At 43.9% G+C, this 17558-nt stretch overlaps 1 long non-coding RNA gene and 1 gene segment (V, D, J or C); one reads left to right on the top strand and one right to left on the bottom strand.

Annotated features, from left to right (window-relative positions):
• Positions 1–17558, bottom strand: part of LOC116971946 — a 59266-nt gene that overhangs the window by 3416 nt on the left and 38292 nt on the right. Inside the window, 1 exon segment of the C gene segment in view lies at positions 751–1068. Coding sequence covers positions 751–1068 — 318 coding nt within the window.
• On the top strand, positions 6965–17333 carry LOC116971949. The gene is made up of 3 exons (XR_004411664.1): positions 6965–7073; positions 7646–7654; positions 17323–17333. It is a non-coding gene; the product is annotated as an uncharacterized LOC116971949 (long non-coding RNA).

The following is a 17558-nucleotide window of genomic DNA, read 5'->3' as shown; positions in this document are numbered from 1 at the left end:
AAGAGTATTATTGTTAGATGCAATTGGTATATATTTATATAGAAAGTAATTGTCGTGGTTATATAAAATTAGAAATAAAAGAGTGTAACCCCACCAGAATTATGTTGTGAGTATTGGGTTACAAGGCCTTGTAAGCAGACGTTACAAGGCCTTCTACGCCCGAACCTCCAGACTCAGGAGCAGCTTCATTCCCAGAGCTATAGCGGCTCTGAACCGGCCCTGCTGAGTGCCCCCCATCCCCCCTGGACTGTCTCCCTCGGATGGCCACGTCGCACAGACACATCTGCACTTTAATCTGTTGAACTGTTTTGACTGTTTTACTGTTCTTTTTACAAACCATGTTTCTCGGCGTATCTAAATCCAAATTGTATTAGTTATTTATGTTATGACATCGGATGGTAGCTGCATACCAAATCTCGTTGCACTTGTGTGCAATGACAATAAAATATATTATTATTATTATTATATTATTATTATTATTATTATTCTGACCGACACACGGTACGAAGGGGAAAGAGGGTCGGAGGGAAAGGAGCGAGTCTGGCGGGAAACTTCATTCCGATTGATCCAGCGTGAGCATTATTTGGGGAGCAGCTATGTATTGTTATTATCGCTGCTTATTAGGGGGGGGGGGGGGGTAAAGGGCTGCACTTGGAAGTGGCTGGTCTAAGATTTAAATTTGGGAGAGCTGGGGAATTAAGTGGATTTGCAAATATTCTGCCACATTGGCAGCGGCGCGGAGGACAGTACCGTATTTGGAATCCTTTGTAATCGATAATTCTGCGACTTCCATTTCATGTTTCGCGTGGCAAGAAATGGTTTCCGACTCCCATTGTCGCTTGGTGACCTCGAGTCGGCTAATGAGCGAATAAGTGTTTGTCTCCATTTTCATCACCGAATCCGTCTGGATTTTATTATCCTGCTTCACGTCACCGATTTTCCACTCGACCTTGATCACCTCGGGGAAGAAGTCAGTCATCAGGCAGACCACAACGGACTTGCTATTGTGTTCCAGCTCAGTGTCCGACGGCGGGAAAAGACGGATTTTCGGAGTGCTGGGTAGTACATCTGAATGTAAAATATAAATGTGATTAGAAATTCCAATATAACCATATAACCATATAACAATTACAGCACGGAAACAGGCCATCTCGGCCCTACAAGTCCGTGCCGAACAATTATTTTCCCTTAGTCCCACCTGCCTGCACTCATACCATAATATTCGCACTGAAAATCAGCGGCTGCAGATTGGAGAAAACAGTTAGAAATTTAACACCGACAAATCTGAGGGGATTCACTTTGCAAAGAATAAACATAATGAGATTATTTAAAATTATAGCAATGTTCAGATTAAACAGGCAAGTGCTTCCAATTCTGGGAGCGCCGGAGCTGGGTGGATTTAAAGGGCTGTGGAAAGGGATTTAACACCTGAATGTCCTTGTCCTCAAAGTCATACAGTGGACTTGTGAGTACCGCGAATTTGACCGCCATTAGATATCTATGCTAATCCGATTGGCCAGCACTTGGCGCGCATTTTCAATGCTCACCTAATAACTTCCCTGACAATGAGAGGTCCTGTCGCCACTAACCATTCTCGGGCTGTGCATTCCAGATTTCAATCACCATTTGAGTGACACTTTCCCCTTCATATCGCCTTCAACACTTTATTATTAATAAATGCACTCCTATTGTAGGCACTGGTTTACCTACGCGGCCAATGTACCACCACCTTTTGTGTACGTCAAACAGGCCCCGCATCATCTGTCTCAACTCCCAGTGGAATGAACCCAGCCTCTCCATTTTCCTCTCGTAACTCAACTGTTTCGTCCCAAGCTACACCTCTACTGCATTCTTCATGAGCAATCGTGTTCTTCCCATGCGCGGCGACCGAAATATGCACAAATATTCCAGCGGTGTCTTTTATACGTGTCTTTTATATACACGTATCATTATCTCTCTGCTTTTATATTCTATACCCCGGCTGATGAAGGCAACTAGTCTTCCTAACTACTTAAATAACCCGTGTTGCTGGTTATAGGGACCCCTAGACATGTGCACGGACACCTTACGATTCCTCAATACATTCACTGGTCCCATCAATCGTTGGCTTTATCCTAGCCTTAATAGTCCCAGAATATATTATTTCATTTTTGATCCAGTATTAAATTGCATTAGCCATTCCTTTGCGCATCTGATGAATGGTGGATGTCGTTGTATAACAGTAGAATAATCCTCACCATTCAGAACACTATCGACCTTGGTGTCGGCAGCTAACTCGCTATTCATATCCACCAAAAAACAAAGGTCCAGGCACTGATCACAGGCTTCCAATTTGAACAATACCCTTCCATTACCGCCCCTACCTCATATTATCAAGCACAATTTAGTCCAAATTCCCGTATTTCCCTGGATCCCAGGGGAGGCATTTCTCCACATCATTACTGTCCGGCATTTTCAATTTAGAACTAGTGCCATTGCAGTTCACAGAAGCTACAACTCGGTCGAATTAACGGTTTAATATCTTGGGTAGCAGCAAATCTGGACTTTCCATTAAAAGAAATGAATCAATTTCTGAACCGGGCGAACTACTCAGCTGGAAATCCCGATACAACCTCCGCCTGAAGACCGGGTCCTGTGTGTTTTTTTTCCTTTCCTCTCAACCATCTCTCTGGGGTTTGCAACCCCAGACTTCAAACTGACAACCTGGTCAAATTATACCCGGGGCTACCTTGTGTACAAGCTGCTACGGAACATAAAGAGCACTTTTCGCGATCACAAGGATTCGCAAGAGATTCGACGTCCGCAATTCACCAGTTGTTCGCCGTCAAAGAGCCCAGAAAGTCTCACTGAAACCCAATTTTGTAAAGTCGGTTAAATCTTCTGCCATTTTCAATGAAATTTAATAACGAACTTCGACAGCGGTTATGTTTGAAGCTGGTGTTAAATCGTTCGGGGGTGTGATCTCTACAACAGGTGTTGGATCTGAAGACGTGCGGAAGATCACCGCCGCCAAAAGCTGAACTACACCTCGCTATCCCGGCCACTTAGCACCAACCAGTAGCGTGCCCTTCCAACGACAGGGTCGTTATCAAAAACCCAGCCTCACCGTGTGATTCAGCGGCCAGAAATACTATCCAAGCAGCAGACACACAACCAGCTTTAGCAGATATTCTGCATCAATAAACTACAGATTACTATAAACATCTGCAACAAGTTGTGACGTTTCATAACCGGTTGATTCTTGATGGTGCACAGACTGCTTTGTGACATTAAAATACAAAACGGCGGGATAGAGAAACAGAGTTGACTTTTTAATTCGAAGAAGCATCCTCAATTTGTAACATTAACTCTATTTCTCTTTCCACAGTTACTGTTGACATTCTGAATGCTACTGAATTTTCTATTTTAATTTCCTGCATCGTATTTTTAATGTTTATGGCGGAGATGCTCGCGGGTCACTCCCGTTCAGCTCTTCTCGAGCAGAGTCTGATGAAGGGTCCCGACCCGAAACGTCACCTATTCATTTTCTTCATAGATACTGCCTGACCCGCTGTTACTCCAACACTTTGTGTCTGTCTTCTCGAGCAAACCTGGCTTCGTACAAGATTCACAATAAATGATAGGGGCATGCCGCAAGGATACCTCTCAGTGGCACCGAATGCTTAAAATCTCATGACAGGAGCCGTGTGTTATAAATGTAAGCGAGAGGCGCGATAGTGAATAGACAACAGACAATAGGTGCAGGAGTAGCCCATTCGGCCCTTAGAGCCAGCACCGCCATTCACTGTGATCACGGCCGATCATCCACAATCAGTACCCAGCTCCTGCCTTCTCCCGATACCCCTCGACTCCGCTATATTTAAGAGATCTATTAAACTATCTCTTGAAAGAATCCTGAGAATTGGCCTCCGCTGCCTTCTGAGGCGAATTCCACAGATTCACAGCCCTCTGGGTGAAAACGTTTTTCCTCATCTCCGTTCTAAACGGCTTACTCCTTAGTCCACTTGACTGGTCAGAGTCGGAGTTTGGTAGATTTATAAGGTACCCGTTTTTCTTTCTATCCTTTTCGCACCGCCAAATTCCCAGTGAGGAGATTAAAATTGATGGAGGTAAAATTGGTGTCAGTCAGTCTGGTCCAAGCGCCCGAGTCCCTTTGCGCCCCAAATCATTGCTTCAATATAGCACCCGGGAACCGATTTACAACCGATTTACAAATCTGCGGACGGGGACACGGAGTTTTCTCTTGTGGAAAGCTAGCACACAACCCCTTGCTGCAAACCCTCCCGCACTCTCTGTTCTTCATGCCCCCTCCACGTACCATCTGCTGCTACACCCCCCCCCCCCCCCCCAACCCTCCCTCCAACCTTTCCCGACAGTTCTCGAAGAGTTGCAGTCTACCCCTAGTCCTGGATGCCCCCACCCCAGACCTACCTGTGACGATGAGCCGAGTCCCGCTGCCGAATATTTTCCTCCATGTACCAGATGTGGCACGGTGTTCAGTGCATGTACAATAACCTCCCGGCCCCGAATCTGCACCGGGCGAACCTCCCTCCCCTCTCCCAAACCTTTCGCCCAACAATCCTCGCTAGTAATCCGGTTTATCTCGTGTGTCCCAGGGGGTTCGGTCATGTCCAAAGACTCACCTGTGACGATGAGTTTGGTTCCAGTGCCAAATATCTTTCTATATGTACCAGAGGTCGCACGGTGTTACACCGTCTGTCAAGAACATCGCGCCCCAACACAGGCACCGGCCCCGGCACCTGTCAGTCACTAACTGAACTGAGATAGACACAAAAAGCTGGAGTAACTCAGCGGGACAGGCAGTATCTCTGGAGAGAAGGAATGGATGACGTTTCGGGTCGAGACCTTTCAAGGGTCTATCAATGTGTCTATCAAAGTCTTTCAATGTGTCTATCTTCGGGTAAAACCAGCATCTGCCATTCCTTCTTACACACTAAGTGAACTAGTTCATCTCGGTAAATCCCCGTACCTGGGTCAGCCAGATTCAAGCAATCTTCTGTAAAATACCCACGTCCTCAGTGAGAGTTGGGTGATCCAATGATTTCCTGATTGGATGGAAATTCCCACACTGCAATCTGCAGCAACACGTAGCTCGTAACTCGACCCGTTAACCCTCGGTCTCATGGGCAAGTCCAGAAAAATTGAACAAAGATTCGGAGCAGGACAAAGAGTGTGGCGCATCGACAGCGGTCTTCTCGTTGTCTTGGTCGTGGTGGGAAAGAGCTTTGAACAGCACCTTATGCCCTCCTGGTCTAAACAATCCATCGAGCACTCATTGATTCTAAATCCCACATCAATCCCATTTGTTCGACTCACATTCCCACCAACTCCCTCCAGATTCTCTCATTCACCTCACAGTCGGAGCAATTTCTGCAGTGGGCTATCACCCTACCAACCCGCACGTCTTTGCGATGTGGGAGAAAAGCGGTGCAACCGTCAGAAATCTCGCGGTCACAGGGAGAACGTGACAACTCCACACAGTCAGCACTGGAGATCGGGTTCATTGGAATATGGAGGCAGCAGCTCTATAACCTTACGTGAAACTCCACGCAAACATTATTTGAAGGAGCAGCAATGGGCGTTCCTCATCAATATCTATCCCTGAAACACGTGACAAATAAATAATGAATGGTCCTCACCATGATCCAGGCTGCGGTTTCTACATCACAATGATGACTACATTTTCACAAGTGCTTAGTAAAATGTTCAAGAGAGGGTCGGGATGCAGGTTGAATCACGTGTACCTGTTACAGCCAGTTTGATTCCAAATCCGAAACAATATTGTTTCCCATCGCTCACACACCACAACATTAAATCAGCTCATAATAACTGATCGCTCATTGTTTAACCTCACAATCTCACATCCCCAGAATATAGCGGAATGACCTAGGACCTGACACAGTAATTCGAGAGTTGCCCAAGCAGAGAATCAGAAAAGTCTGTCAGGCGATCACACCTATGCCTGCTAGTTCTAATTCAGTCCAGTTCAGTTTAGTGTATTGTCACGCGTACCGTTGTACAGTGAAACGTTTCTGTTATGTGCTATCCAGCCAGTAAAAAGACAATACATGATTACAATCGAGCCATCAAGTGTACACTGCATTTACAATGTATTACAGTGCATTTGCAATGCCGTTCAAGGGGACGACGTTTAGTGCAAGGTAAGGCCAGCAAAGTCCTAACGTCCGAGGGGCATCAAAGAGGTACAGAGTAGTTCAGCACTGCTCTCTGCTTGTGGTATGATGATTCATTTGCCTGATAACAGCTGGCAAGAAATTGTCCCTGAATCTGGAGCCACTTCCATATATTTTGCCTGATGGAAGAAGTGAGAAGAGGGAGTGGCCAGGGTGCGACTCGTCGTTGGATTATGCTGCTGGCCTTGCCGAGGCAGCGTGAGGTTTAAATGGAGTCAATAGAAGGGAGGCTGGCTTATGTGTTGTCCTGGACTGCGTCCACAATTCGCTGCAATTTATTGCGGTCTTGGATGGAGCATCCCTTCAAAGAGGCGTCCAATTAAATTTTCTAATTCCAATTAAGAGGCATCCAATTAATTGTTTTCAAATTAAGAAGCTTCCATCATTGATCGGATGCCCAAAGGTTCAGTTGCACTGGGTGCACAATATACACTGTATGCCGATATGGGAAGCCACACTGAGGCAGGACGATGAGCAGAACGTGGGACTAATTTTAATGTATTGTAACCAGATAATCGTTGAAGAGTGGCTGCCATTTAGTCCATTTGTTAAGGCACACCCAATTATTCCCATTCCCAGTTCTGTCCTTGATGCCTTGCCAATTATCTCCCTTGAATGGCTACCACGCCACAGTACTTATTTTTGAGCTCTACCCATTTGGTGACGTGATGAGCCTTTCGTTATATTGTCCCTGGGTACCACAGTTGCATACTCTCTGATTAGAAAGGCACTTAGTACTTAATTACTACACACTTAGTGTGTGAGGCAGAGAAGGTTAGCACTCGGACACAAAATGTAGGGGAGAAAGAAGAAAAAGATAATAAACAGAGAATACGAGGGGGTGGGTTTCTTAAATGTGTATATTTTAATGCTAGGAGCATTGTAAGAAAGGTGGATGAGCTTAGAGCCTGGATTGACACCTGGAAGTATGATGTTGTGGCGATCAGTGAAACATGGTTGCAGGACGGCTGTGATTGGAAATTAAATATTCCAGTATTTCGTTGCTTCAGGTGTGATAGAATTGGAGGGGCAAGAGGTGGAGGTGTTGCATTGCTTGTCAGGGAAGATATTACAGCAGTGCTTTGGCAGGATAGATTAGAGGGCTCGTCTAGGGAGGCTATTTGGGTGGAACTGAGAAATGGGAAAGGTGTAGCAACACTTATAGGGGTGTATTATAGACCGCCTAATGGGGATCGAGAATTGGAAGAACAAATATGTAAGGAGATCACAGATATTAGTAGTAAGCACAAGATAGTGATTGTGGGAGATTTCAATTTTCCACACATAGACTGGGAAACACATTCTGTAAATGGGCTGGATAGTTTGGAGTTTGTAAAATGTGTGCAGGATAGTTTTTGCAGCAATACATAGAGGTACCTACTAGAGAAGGGGCAGTGCTGGACCTCCTGTTAGGAAATGAGACAGGTCAGGTGACAGAGGTATGTGTTGGGGAACACTTCGGGTCCAGTGATCACAATACCATTAGTTTCGATATAATTATGGAGAGGATCAGAACTGGACCTAGGGTTGAGATTTTTGATTGGAGAAAGGCTAACTTTGAGGAGATGCGAAAGGATTTAAAAGGAGTGAATTGGGACATTTTGTTTGATGGGAAGCGTGTGGAGGAGAAATGGAGGACATTTAAAGATTAAATTTTAAGAGTACAGAATCTTTATGTCCCTGTTCGGTTGAAAGGAAATAGTAAAAATTGGAAAGAGCCATGGTTTTCAAGGGAAATTGGACACTTGGTTCGGAAAAAGAGAGATATCTATAATAATTATAGGCAGCATGGAGTAAATGAGGTGCTTGAGGAGTATAAAGAATGTAAAAAGAATCTTAAGAAAGAAATTAGAAAAGCTAAAAGAAGATATGAGGTTGCTTTGGCAAGTAGGTGAAAGTAAATCCAAAGGGTTTCTACAGCTATATTAATAGCAAAAGGATAACGAGGGATAAAATTGGTCCATTAGAGAGTCAGAGTGGACAGCTATCGGCAGAGCCAAAAGAGATGGGGGAGATTTGAACAATTTCTTTTCTTCGGTATTCACCAAGGGGAAGGATATTGAATTATGTGAGGTAAGGGAAACAAGTAGAGTAGCTATGGAAACTATGAGATTCAAAGAAGAGGAAGTACTGACACTTTTGAAAAATATAAAAGTGGATGAGTCTCCAGGTCCTGACAGGATATTCCCTAGGACATTGAGGGAAGTTAGTGTAGAAATAGCAGGGGCTATGACAGAAATATTTCAATTGTCATTAGAAACGGGAATAGTGCCGGAGGATTGGCGTACTGCGCATGTTGTTCCATTGTTTAAAAAAGGTTCTAAGAGTAAACCTAGCAATTATAGACCTGTTAGTTTGATGTCAGTGGTGGGCAAATTAATGGAAAGGATGCTTAGAGATAATATATATAAGCATCTGGATAAACAGGGTCTGATTAGGAACAGTCAACATGGATTTGTGCCTGGAAGGTCATGTTTGACTAATCTTCTTGAATTTTTTGAAGAGGTTACTCGGGAAATTGATGAGGGTAAAGCAGTGGATGTTGTATATATGGACTTCAGTAAGGTCTTTGACAAGGTTCATCATGGAAGGTTGGTTAAGAAGGTTCAATTGTTGGGTATTAATGGTGGAGTAGCAAGATGGATTCAACAGTGGCTGAATGGTGGATGGCTGTTTGTCAGGTTGGAGGCCAGTGACTAGTGGGGTGCCACAGGGATCTGTGTTGGGTCCACTGTTGTTTGTCATGTACATCAATGATCTGGATGATGGTGTGGTAAATTGGATTAGTAAGTATGCAGATGATACTAAGCTAGGTGGTGTTGTGGATAATGAAGTAGATTTTCAAAGTCTACTGAGAGATTTAGGCCATTTGGAAGAGTGGCTGAAAGATGGCAGATGGAGTTTAATGCTGATAAGTGTGAGGTGCTACATCTTGGCAGGACAAATCAAAATAGGACGTACATGGTAAATGGTAGGGAATTGAGGAATGCAGTTGAACAGAGGGATCTGGGAATAACCGTGCATAGTTCCCTGAAGGTGGAATCTCATGTAGATAGGGTGGTAAAGAAAGCTTTTGGTGTGCTGGCCTTTATAAATCAGAGCATTGAGTAAGTTGGGATGTAATGTTAAAATTGTACAAGGCATTGGTGAGGCCAATTCTGGAGTATGGTGTACAATTTTGGTCGCCTAATTATAGGAAGGATGTCAACAAAATAGAGAGAGTACAGAGGAGATTTACTAGAATGTTGCCTGAGTTTCAGCAACTAAGTTACAGAGAAAGGTTGAACAAGTTAGGTCTTTATTCTTTGGAGCACAGAAGGTTAAGGGGGGACTTGATAGAGGTCTTTAAAATGATGAGAGGGATAGACAGAGTTGACGTAGATAAGCTTTTCCCACTGAGTAGGGAAGATTCAAACAAGAGGACATGACTTGAGAATTAAGGGACAGAAGTTTATGGGTAACATGAGGGGGAACTTCTTTACTCAGAGAGTGGTAGCTGTGTGGAATGAGCTTCCAGTGGAGGTGGTGGAGGCATGTTCGATTTTATCATTTAAAAATAAATTGGATAGTTATATGGACGGGAAAGGAATGGAGGGTTATGGACTGAGTGCAGGTAGATGGGACTAGGGGAGAATAAGTGTTCGGCACGGACTAGAAGGGCCGAGATGGCCTGTTTCCGTACTGTAATTGTTATATGGTTATATGGTTATATTTCAAATACTGACACTATGACTCAGTTCCAGAATCTTTCAGCGAGTGGGAATGTTCTCACTGAATCCAGCATATTGAGCCCTAGTAGATTTTTGTATATTTCAATGAGATATCTAATTTTACTGAATTTGAGAGAATACAAACTAATCAACCAAATCTCTTTTTAATACAACAGTATCAAGAGTCAAGGGGCAAGAGTGTTTGATTGTCACATGTACCGAAAACAAAGCAACAGCATAATAGGCATGTGAATATAATACTCATAGATAACATATAATAAAGAAAAAAGAAAATTAAAAAATAATAACCTCAGCAGTATTACATAAAACCCCAAAGTCCTTCGTATTTTGGAATTTTGTAGCGTTCAAGAGCCTGATGGTTGTTGGGAAGAAGCTATTCTTGAACCTAGGGATTATGTTTTTCTGACGTATGCCTTCTTCCTGATAGTAGCAGTGAAATGAAAGGATGGCCAAGGTGGTGTGGGTCTTCGATGGTAATCTGGCTGTCTTTTTAAGGCAGGGCCTTCTATAGATCCCTTTGATGATAGGGAGTGTATAAGCCTAGATACTGTCCGATCCACCTCTACCCCATTGAGGACACTGGACTTTGCCTAAGGAACTGAGAAGGAACAACACTACAATGCTGAAAATGTAGCTTCCCCTTTGCTCTGTCTATTGTACTTGAATTTGAACTGATTGTGTCAATGTATGGCATATCTGATCTGTTTGGATAGCATACAAAACAATGTACCCATGTACCCAGTACATGTGATAATAATAAACCTAAATCTCCCTCATATGGTCCAACTCATCATCGGTACTTTTTGCATATCTTTCATTTATTGTTCTTTATCTCTCCACATCACCATCTATATCTCTCGTTTTCCATTATCCCTTACCAGTCTGAAGAAGGTTCTCGACATCACCAATTCCTTCTCTCCGGAGATACTGCCTGTCCTGCTGAGTTACTCCAGTTTTTTGTGTCTATCTTCGGTTTAAACCAAAATCTGCAGCTCCTTCTTACATACTCATCATTACCAGTAATTTGCCCAACAAGTGTGAAGTTGCGGCAAATATAAAGATGGCGTTGGAATTGTGTCTGGCGACACAGTCATGCAGGAGTTGTGCTCCTGTGCAGATGGTTATTGAAGAGGAATTCTTGCCAATCTGTACTAATTGTGGTCTATTGATGAGGAAGCCAAGAATCCAGTTGAATAGGTATATAGAAAGACCCAGTTCCCTGAACTTGATAACAAGTTTGGAGAAGATGATGGTGTTAAACTCGGACTTGTAGTTGATGAATAACAGCCTGATATATGATTGATTGATTGATTAATTGATTGATTGATTGATTGATTATACCTTTAATAATCCTTTACAGGAAATTACAGTGCCACGACAGCTTCAAGACAGACACCTTTTTATTATTACCATGAGATTACTGTGCCATGGGGCATATCGGTGTTCTCCCTATCAGACTATGTGTAGAAAGCATTTAGCTCATGCTGGGAGTGTTGCCTCACTACCGTTTGAGCCACCACTTGTTTTTGTCTTCCAGGAAGTGGCGGGATGCAAGCCCCGCCACAGCTGCTAATTGTCCGAATCACCCTCCAATTTAGAATGAAAGTGTCCCTTTGCAGTTTTGATGTCAAACCTGGACTACCTACACAAACCTACATTGCCTGACTGGAATGCCTAAGATCTAGTCCTCAGTAAGTGCAGACCTCCTGGTTCATTCATGGATTCTGGTTGGGGAGCCCACGGATGGTTTTGGTGAGAACACACTCCTCCACATTTTTCATTATGAAGTTGGAAAAAATCATGGCGTAATCTTTTATGTCCAATGCCACGTCCTCGAAATTTGCCCACTCTACTGAACCCAAGCAATTATGCAGTGGTTTCTCCAGTTTTAGTTTTAAATGAGGCATTGGTTTTCCTTCGCTCCATAGATGCTGCCACACCCATTGAGTTTCTCCAGCAATTTTGTCTACCTTCGATTTTCCAGCATCTGCAGTTCATTCTTGAACAAACAATAAGGCCTGCAGCACCACCCTTGTTTTACATAACTAGCCACAGGTTTCTGGTCATAAAAACAACCAACCATATAACCATATAACCATATAACAATTACAGCACGGAAACAGGCCATCTCGGCCCTTCTAGTCCGTGCTGAACACGTATTCTCCCCTAGTCCCATCTACCTGCACTCAGACCATAACCCTCCATTCCTTTCCCATCCATATAACTATCCAATTTATGTTTAAATGATAGAATTGAACCTGCCTCCACCACCTTCACTGGAAGCTCATTCCACACAGCTACCACTCTCTGAGTAAAGAAGTTCCCCCTCATGTTACCCCTAAACTTCTGTCCCTTAATTCTTAGGTCATGTCCTCTTGTTTGAAAACAATCCATCCATCCACCGTTACATTCTGCCTCTTGTTCCCAAGCCAATTTGCCAAATTACATTGGATCTCATCAACTCTAAACTTTTGGGCCCTCGCGATGTGCCCAAACATCGTGGATATGATGTTTGGGCACATGACAATGTGGATATTAATATAGGAAGTATGTCAGGACAACGTGGATATTAATACAGGAAGTATGATAAGTTAGTTTACAAACGATGTAGATACTAGTGGTGCTGTTGTTAGTGTGGAGGGTAGTCGGGTTACAGAAGTTATAGATCATTTGGTAAAATAGGAGCGGACATGGTGGATACAACATAATGTGGAAAATGTAATGTCATCCACTTTGATCAAAATAGAAAGCAGAGTTTTTTTAATGGTGAGAGATTGAAGGGTGTTGGTGTTGAGATGGTTCAGGGGGGCCCTTTGCACAAAAAACATGGATGCTGATATAAAGATCTTTTTATTTTTTTATTTTTATTTTTTAACCTTTATTTAACCAGGAGAAGTCTCATTGAGATTAAAAATCTCTTTTACAAGAGAGTCCTGGCCAAGACAGGCAGCAGCACAGTTCCACAGTTACAGACAATAATTTAAAAACAACAGAGAACATATAAATAGAGTCACAGTCAGAACATCATCAAACAAAGCATGTACAGACAGAAGAGCCCGCTTCAACATCATTAAGAAGGGATTTAAATCTGTTTATAGAAACCTGCTCCTTAAGTTTCAGTTCATTCTGCAGCTGGTTCTATGCGAAGGGAGCAGCATAACTAAATGCCCTTTTCCCCAGTTCAGTACGGACTTTAGGTACAGTTAGTAAGAACAAGTCCTCAGAGCGGAGCTGATAATTTCCTGTGCTTTTTCGAATTACATACTTCTGCAGGTATGAAGGAAGAACACCGAGGATAGTCTTATAAATAAGGATATGCCAATGATGGAGTCTGCGGGTGGACAGGGCAAACCATCCAACTTGAGCATACAAAGTGCAGTGGTGCGCGAGGGTTTTAAAATTAGCAATGAGCAAATAGTATGTTTGACTTCATCCACTTCACCACACCCGACCTCTACCTCCGATACATCGACGACTGCTTGGTGCCACCTCCTGCACCCACACACAACTGACTGACTTCATTCACTTCACCACTAACTTCCATCCGGCACTCAAATACACCTGGACCATTTCTGACACTTCCCTACCATTCCTTGACCTCATTATCTCCATCGCAGGTGATAGACTTCTGACCGACATCCACTATAAACCTACCCAATTCCTCCGTCTACGCCGCATCTGCTCCCAGGATGAGGCGTTCCACACCAGGGCATCCTCATTTTTCAGGGAATGGGGGTTCCTCTCCTCCACCATAGATGAGGCTCGCACCAGGGTCTCTTCCATACCCCGCAACACCGCTCTCTCTCCCAATCCCCCAACTCGTCTCCTCCATGGCCAGAGCGAGCAACACCGGAAATTGGAGGAACAGCACCTCATATTCCGCTTGGGGAGTCTGCATCCTGGGGGCATGAACATCGAATTCTCCCAATTTTGTTAGCCCTTGCTGTCTCTTCCCTTTCCTCAGCCCATCGGGCTCCTCCTGCCCCTTTTTCTTTTCTTCTCCCCCCATCAGTGTGAAGAAGGGTTTTGGCCTGAAACGTTGCCTATTTCCTTCGCTCCATAGATGCTGCTGCACTCGCTGAGTGTCTCCAGCATTTTTGTGTACCTAGTATGTTAGCCTTTCTTGGTTAGGGGAATTGAGGTTTTCATGTAGTGCCCTGGTGTGATCACATCTGGAATATCTCCTTATTTAAGGATTCGAAGAAATTCACAAAGGTTTACCAGACTGAATCCTAGGATGGCGGGTTTGTCCTCTTAAGAGGGATTAGGCAGACAAGATCTAAACTCTGTAGAATTTAGAAGAATGAGAGGTAATCTCATTGAATTTACACATTGGTAATGGGCAGGTGACATTGATGTCGCCTTTGACTGGATTGTATGGAACCATGGTGGCACAGTGGCGCAGCTGTAGAGTTACTGCCTCACAGCCGTAGAGACCTGGGTTCGACCTTGTGCAACCTCCGGGTGCTGTCTCTCCGGGATTGTACATTCTTCCTGTGACCGCATGTGTTTTCTCCGGGTACTCCAGTTTCCCCTCACATTCCAAAGACGTACAGGTTTTTATGTTAATGAACTTTGGTAAAAAAACATTGTAAAGTTCCCTAGTGTGTAGAGTAGTGCTAGTGTACGGAATGATCGCTGTTCGGCGAAGACTCGGTGAGCCTAAAGGCCTGTTTCCACGCTGCATCACTAATGTCTAAAGTCTAAAGTCATGGGTCACAATCACAAAGTATCTCACGGGTCAGCCATTCACGATAGACTTGAGAAGAATTTCATGGACATTTTCTCCAATGGGATGCCCAGTGGCCAAATATAACCAAGACAAAGATTGCTAGATTTTCAGGTTTTAGCGACATTAAGAGATGTGTAGCAAAGATGGCCCGAAGGCGATCTTTCCGTCTTGTATAACTATGCCTCCAGTTTCCGGGGTGCATACTAATATAGGAAGTTTGATTGCCCCCAAAATCTTAAAGAACAGACTTTGAAGCTAAATATACAGAGGGAGGCGAAACCACATCGGGCAGCACTAGGACAGTGCCGCGGGTAGAAACATAGAAAATCGATGCAGGAGTAGGCCATTCGGCCCTTCGAGCCTGCACCGCCATTCAATATGATCATGGCTGGTCATCCAACTCAGTATTTCCTACTTGCCTTCTCTCCATACCCCCTGATCCCCTTAGCCACAAGGGCCACATCTAACTCCCTCTTAAATATAGCCAATGAACTGGCCTCAACTACCTTCTGTGGCAGAGAATTCCTGAGATTCACCACTCTCTATATGAAAAATGTTTCTCTCATCTCGGTCCTAAAAGATTTCCCCCTAATCCTTAAACTGTGACCCCCTTGTTCCGGACTTCCCCAACATCGGGAACAATCTTCCTGCATCTAGCCTGCCCAACCGCTTAAGAATTTTGTAAGTTTCTATAAGATCCCTCCTCAATCTTCTAAATTCCAGCGAGTACAAGCCGAGTCTATCCAGTCTTTCTTCATATAAAAGTCCTGACATCCCAGGAATCAGTCTGGTGAACCTTCTCTGTACTCCCTCTATGGCAAGAATGTCTTTCCTCAGATTAGGAGACCAAAACTGTATGCAATACTCCAGGTGTGGTCTCACCAAGACCCTGTACAACTGCAGTAGAACCTCCCTGCTTCTATACTCAAATCCTTTTGCTATGAATGCTAATATACCATTCGCTTTCTTCACTGCCTGATGCCTACTTGCTATGACTGGTGTACCATGATACCCAGGTCTCATTGCATCTCCCCTTTTCCTAATCGCCCACCATTCAGATAATAGTCTACTTTCCTGTTTTTGCCACCAAAGTGGATAACCTTACATTTATCCACATTATACTGCATCTGCCATGCATTTGCCCACTCACCCAACCTATCCTAGTCACCTTACAGCCACCTAGCATGCTGCTCACAGCTAACACTGCCCCCCAGCTTCGTGTCATCTGCAAACTTGGAGATGTTGCATTCAATTCCCTCATCCAAATCATTAATATATATTGTAAATAGCTGGGGTCCCAGCACCGAGCCTTGTGGTACCCCACTAGTCATTGCTTGCCAATGTGAAAAGGACCCGTTTACTCCTATTCTTTGCTTCCTGTTTGCCAGCCAGTTCTCTATCCACATCGATACTGAACCCCCAATACCGTGTGCTTTAATCTCTTATGTGGGACCTTGTCGAAAGCCTTCTGAAAGTCCAGATATAACACATCCACTGGTTCTCCCTTATCAACTCCACTAGTTACATCCTCGAAAAATTCTATAAGATTCGTCAGACATGATTTACCTTTCATAAATACATGCTGACTTTGTCCAATGATTTCACCACTTTCCAAATGTGCTGCTATCCCATCTTTAATAACTGACTAGCAGTTTCCCCATTACCGATGTTAGACTAACTGGTTTGTAATTCCCCGTTTTCTCCCTCCCTCCCTTTTTAAAAAGTGGGGTTACATTAGCTACCCTCCAATCCTCAGGTACTACTCCAGAATCTGAAGAGTTTTGAAAAATTATCACTAATGCATTTGAATTTCTCCCAGTCCTCTGGAAGGCTGCTTTTTCTGGCTAATTTGTATGTTTTGTCTTTTGTTTTGATACTATCCCTGATTTCCCTTGTTATCCACGGATGCACTACCTTCCCTGATTTATTCTTTTGCCAAACTGGGATGAACAATTGTTGTAGTTCATTCCATTGCCTATCCACCGTCAACCCTTTAAGAATCAATTGCCAGTCTATCTTGGCCAATTCACGTCTCATACCCTCAAAGTTACCTTAAGTTCAGAACCCTTGTTTCTGAATTAATTATGTCACTCTCCATCCTAATGAAGAACTCAACCATATTATGGTCACTCTTGCCCAAGGGGCCACGCACAACAAGACTGCTAACTAACCCTTCCTCATTACTCAATACCCAGTCTAGAATAGCCTGCTCTCTCGTTGGTTCCTCTACATGTTGGTTTAGAAAACTATCCCGCATACATTCCAAGAAATACTCTTCCTCAGCGCCCCTGCCAATTTGATTCACCCAATCTATATGTAGATTGAAGTCACCCATTATAACTGTTTTACCTTTGTTGCACGCATTTCTAATTTCCTGTTTGATGCCATCCCCAACTCCACTACTACTGTTAGGTGGCCTGTACACAACACCAACTAGCGTTTTCTGCCCCTTAGTGTTTCGCAGCTCTACCCATATCGACTTCGCATCCTCCAAGCTAATGTCCTTCCTTTCTCTTGTGTTAATCTCCTCTCTAATCAGCAATGCTACCCCACCTCCTTTTCCTTTCTGTCTATCCCTCCTGAATATTGAATATCCCTGGATGCTCAGCTCCCAGCCTTGGTCACCCTGGGAGAGGCGGTGCAGATACAGAGGGGAAGAACGAGATTTCCACGAACCCCATGGGGCTGAGGGTAGGGGGGTGGTAGGGGTGAGGCAACCATTGTGGACTGTAAACAGGGCAGTACTTCGCCTGATCCGTGTGAGTGGGGGGAGGGGGGGGGGGGAAGTCGATGAGTCGATGCGATATTTCACCCAATGCACTACCTGTAACCTTTTCGCGAGCGATAAATCATTTACTCGGTAAGTCTAAGTGTAATTGC

The sequence above is a fragment of the Amblyraja radiata genome, chromosome 4 (assembly GCF_010909765.2).
Source record: "Amblyraja radiata isolate CabotCenter1 chromosome 4, sAmbRad1.1.pri, whole genome shotgun sequence".
In the NCBI taxonomy this organism is placed as follows: domain Eukaryota; kingdom Metazoa; phylum Chordata; class Chondrichthyes; order Rajiformes; family Rajidae; genus Amblyraja; species Amblyraja radiata.
The sequence above is the reverse complement of the archived record's forward strand: the minus strand, read 5'-3'. Positions and strand labels throughout refer to the sequence as shown.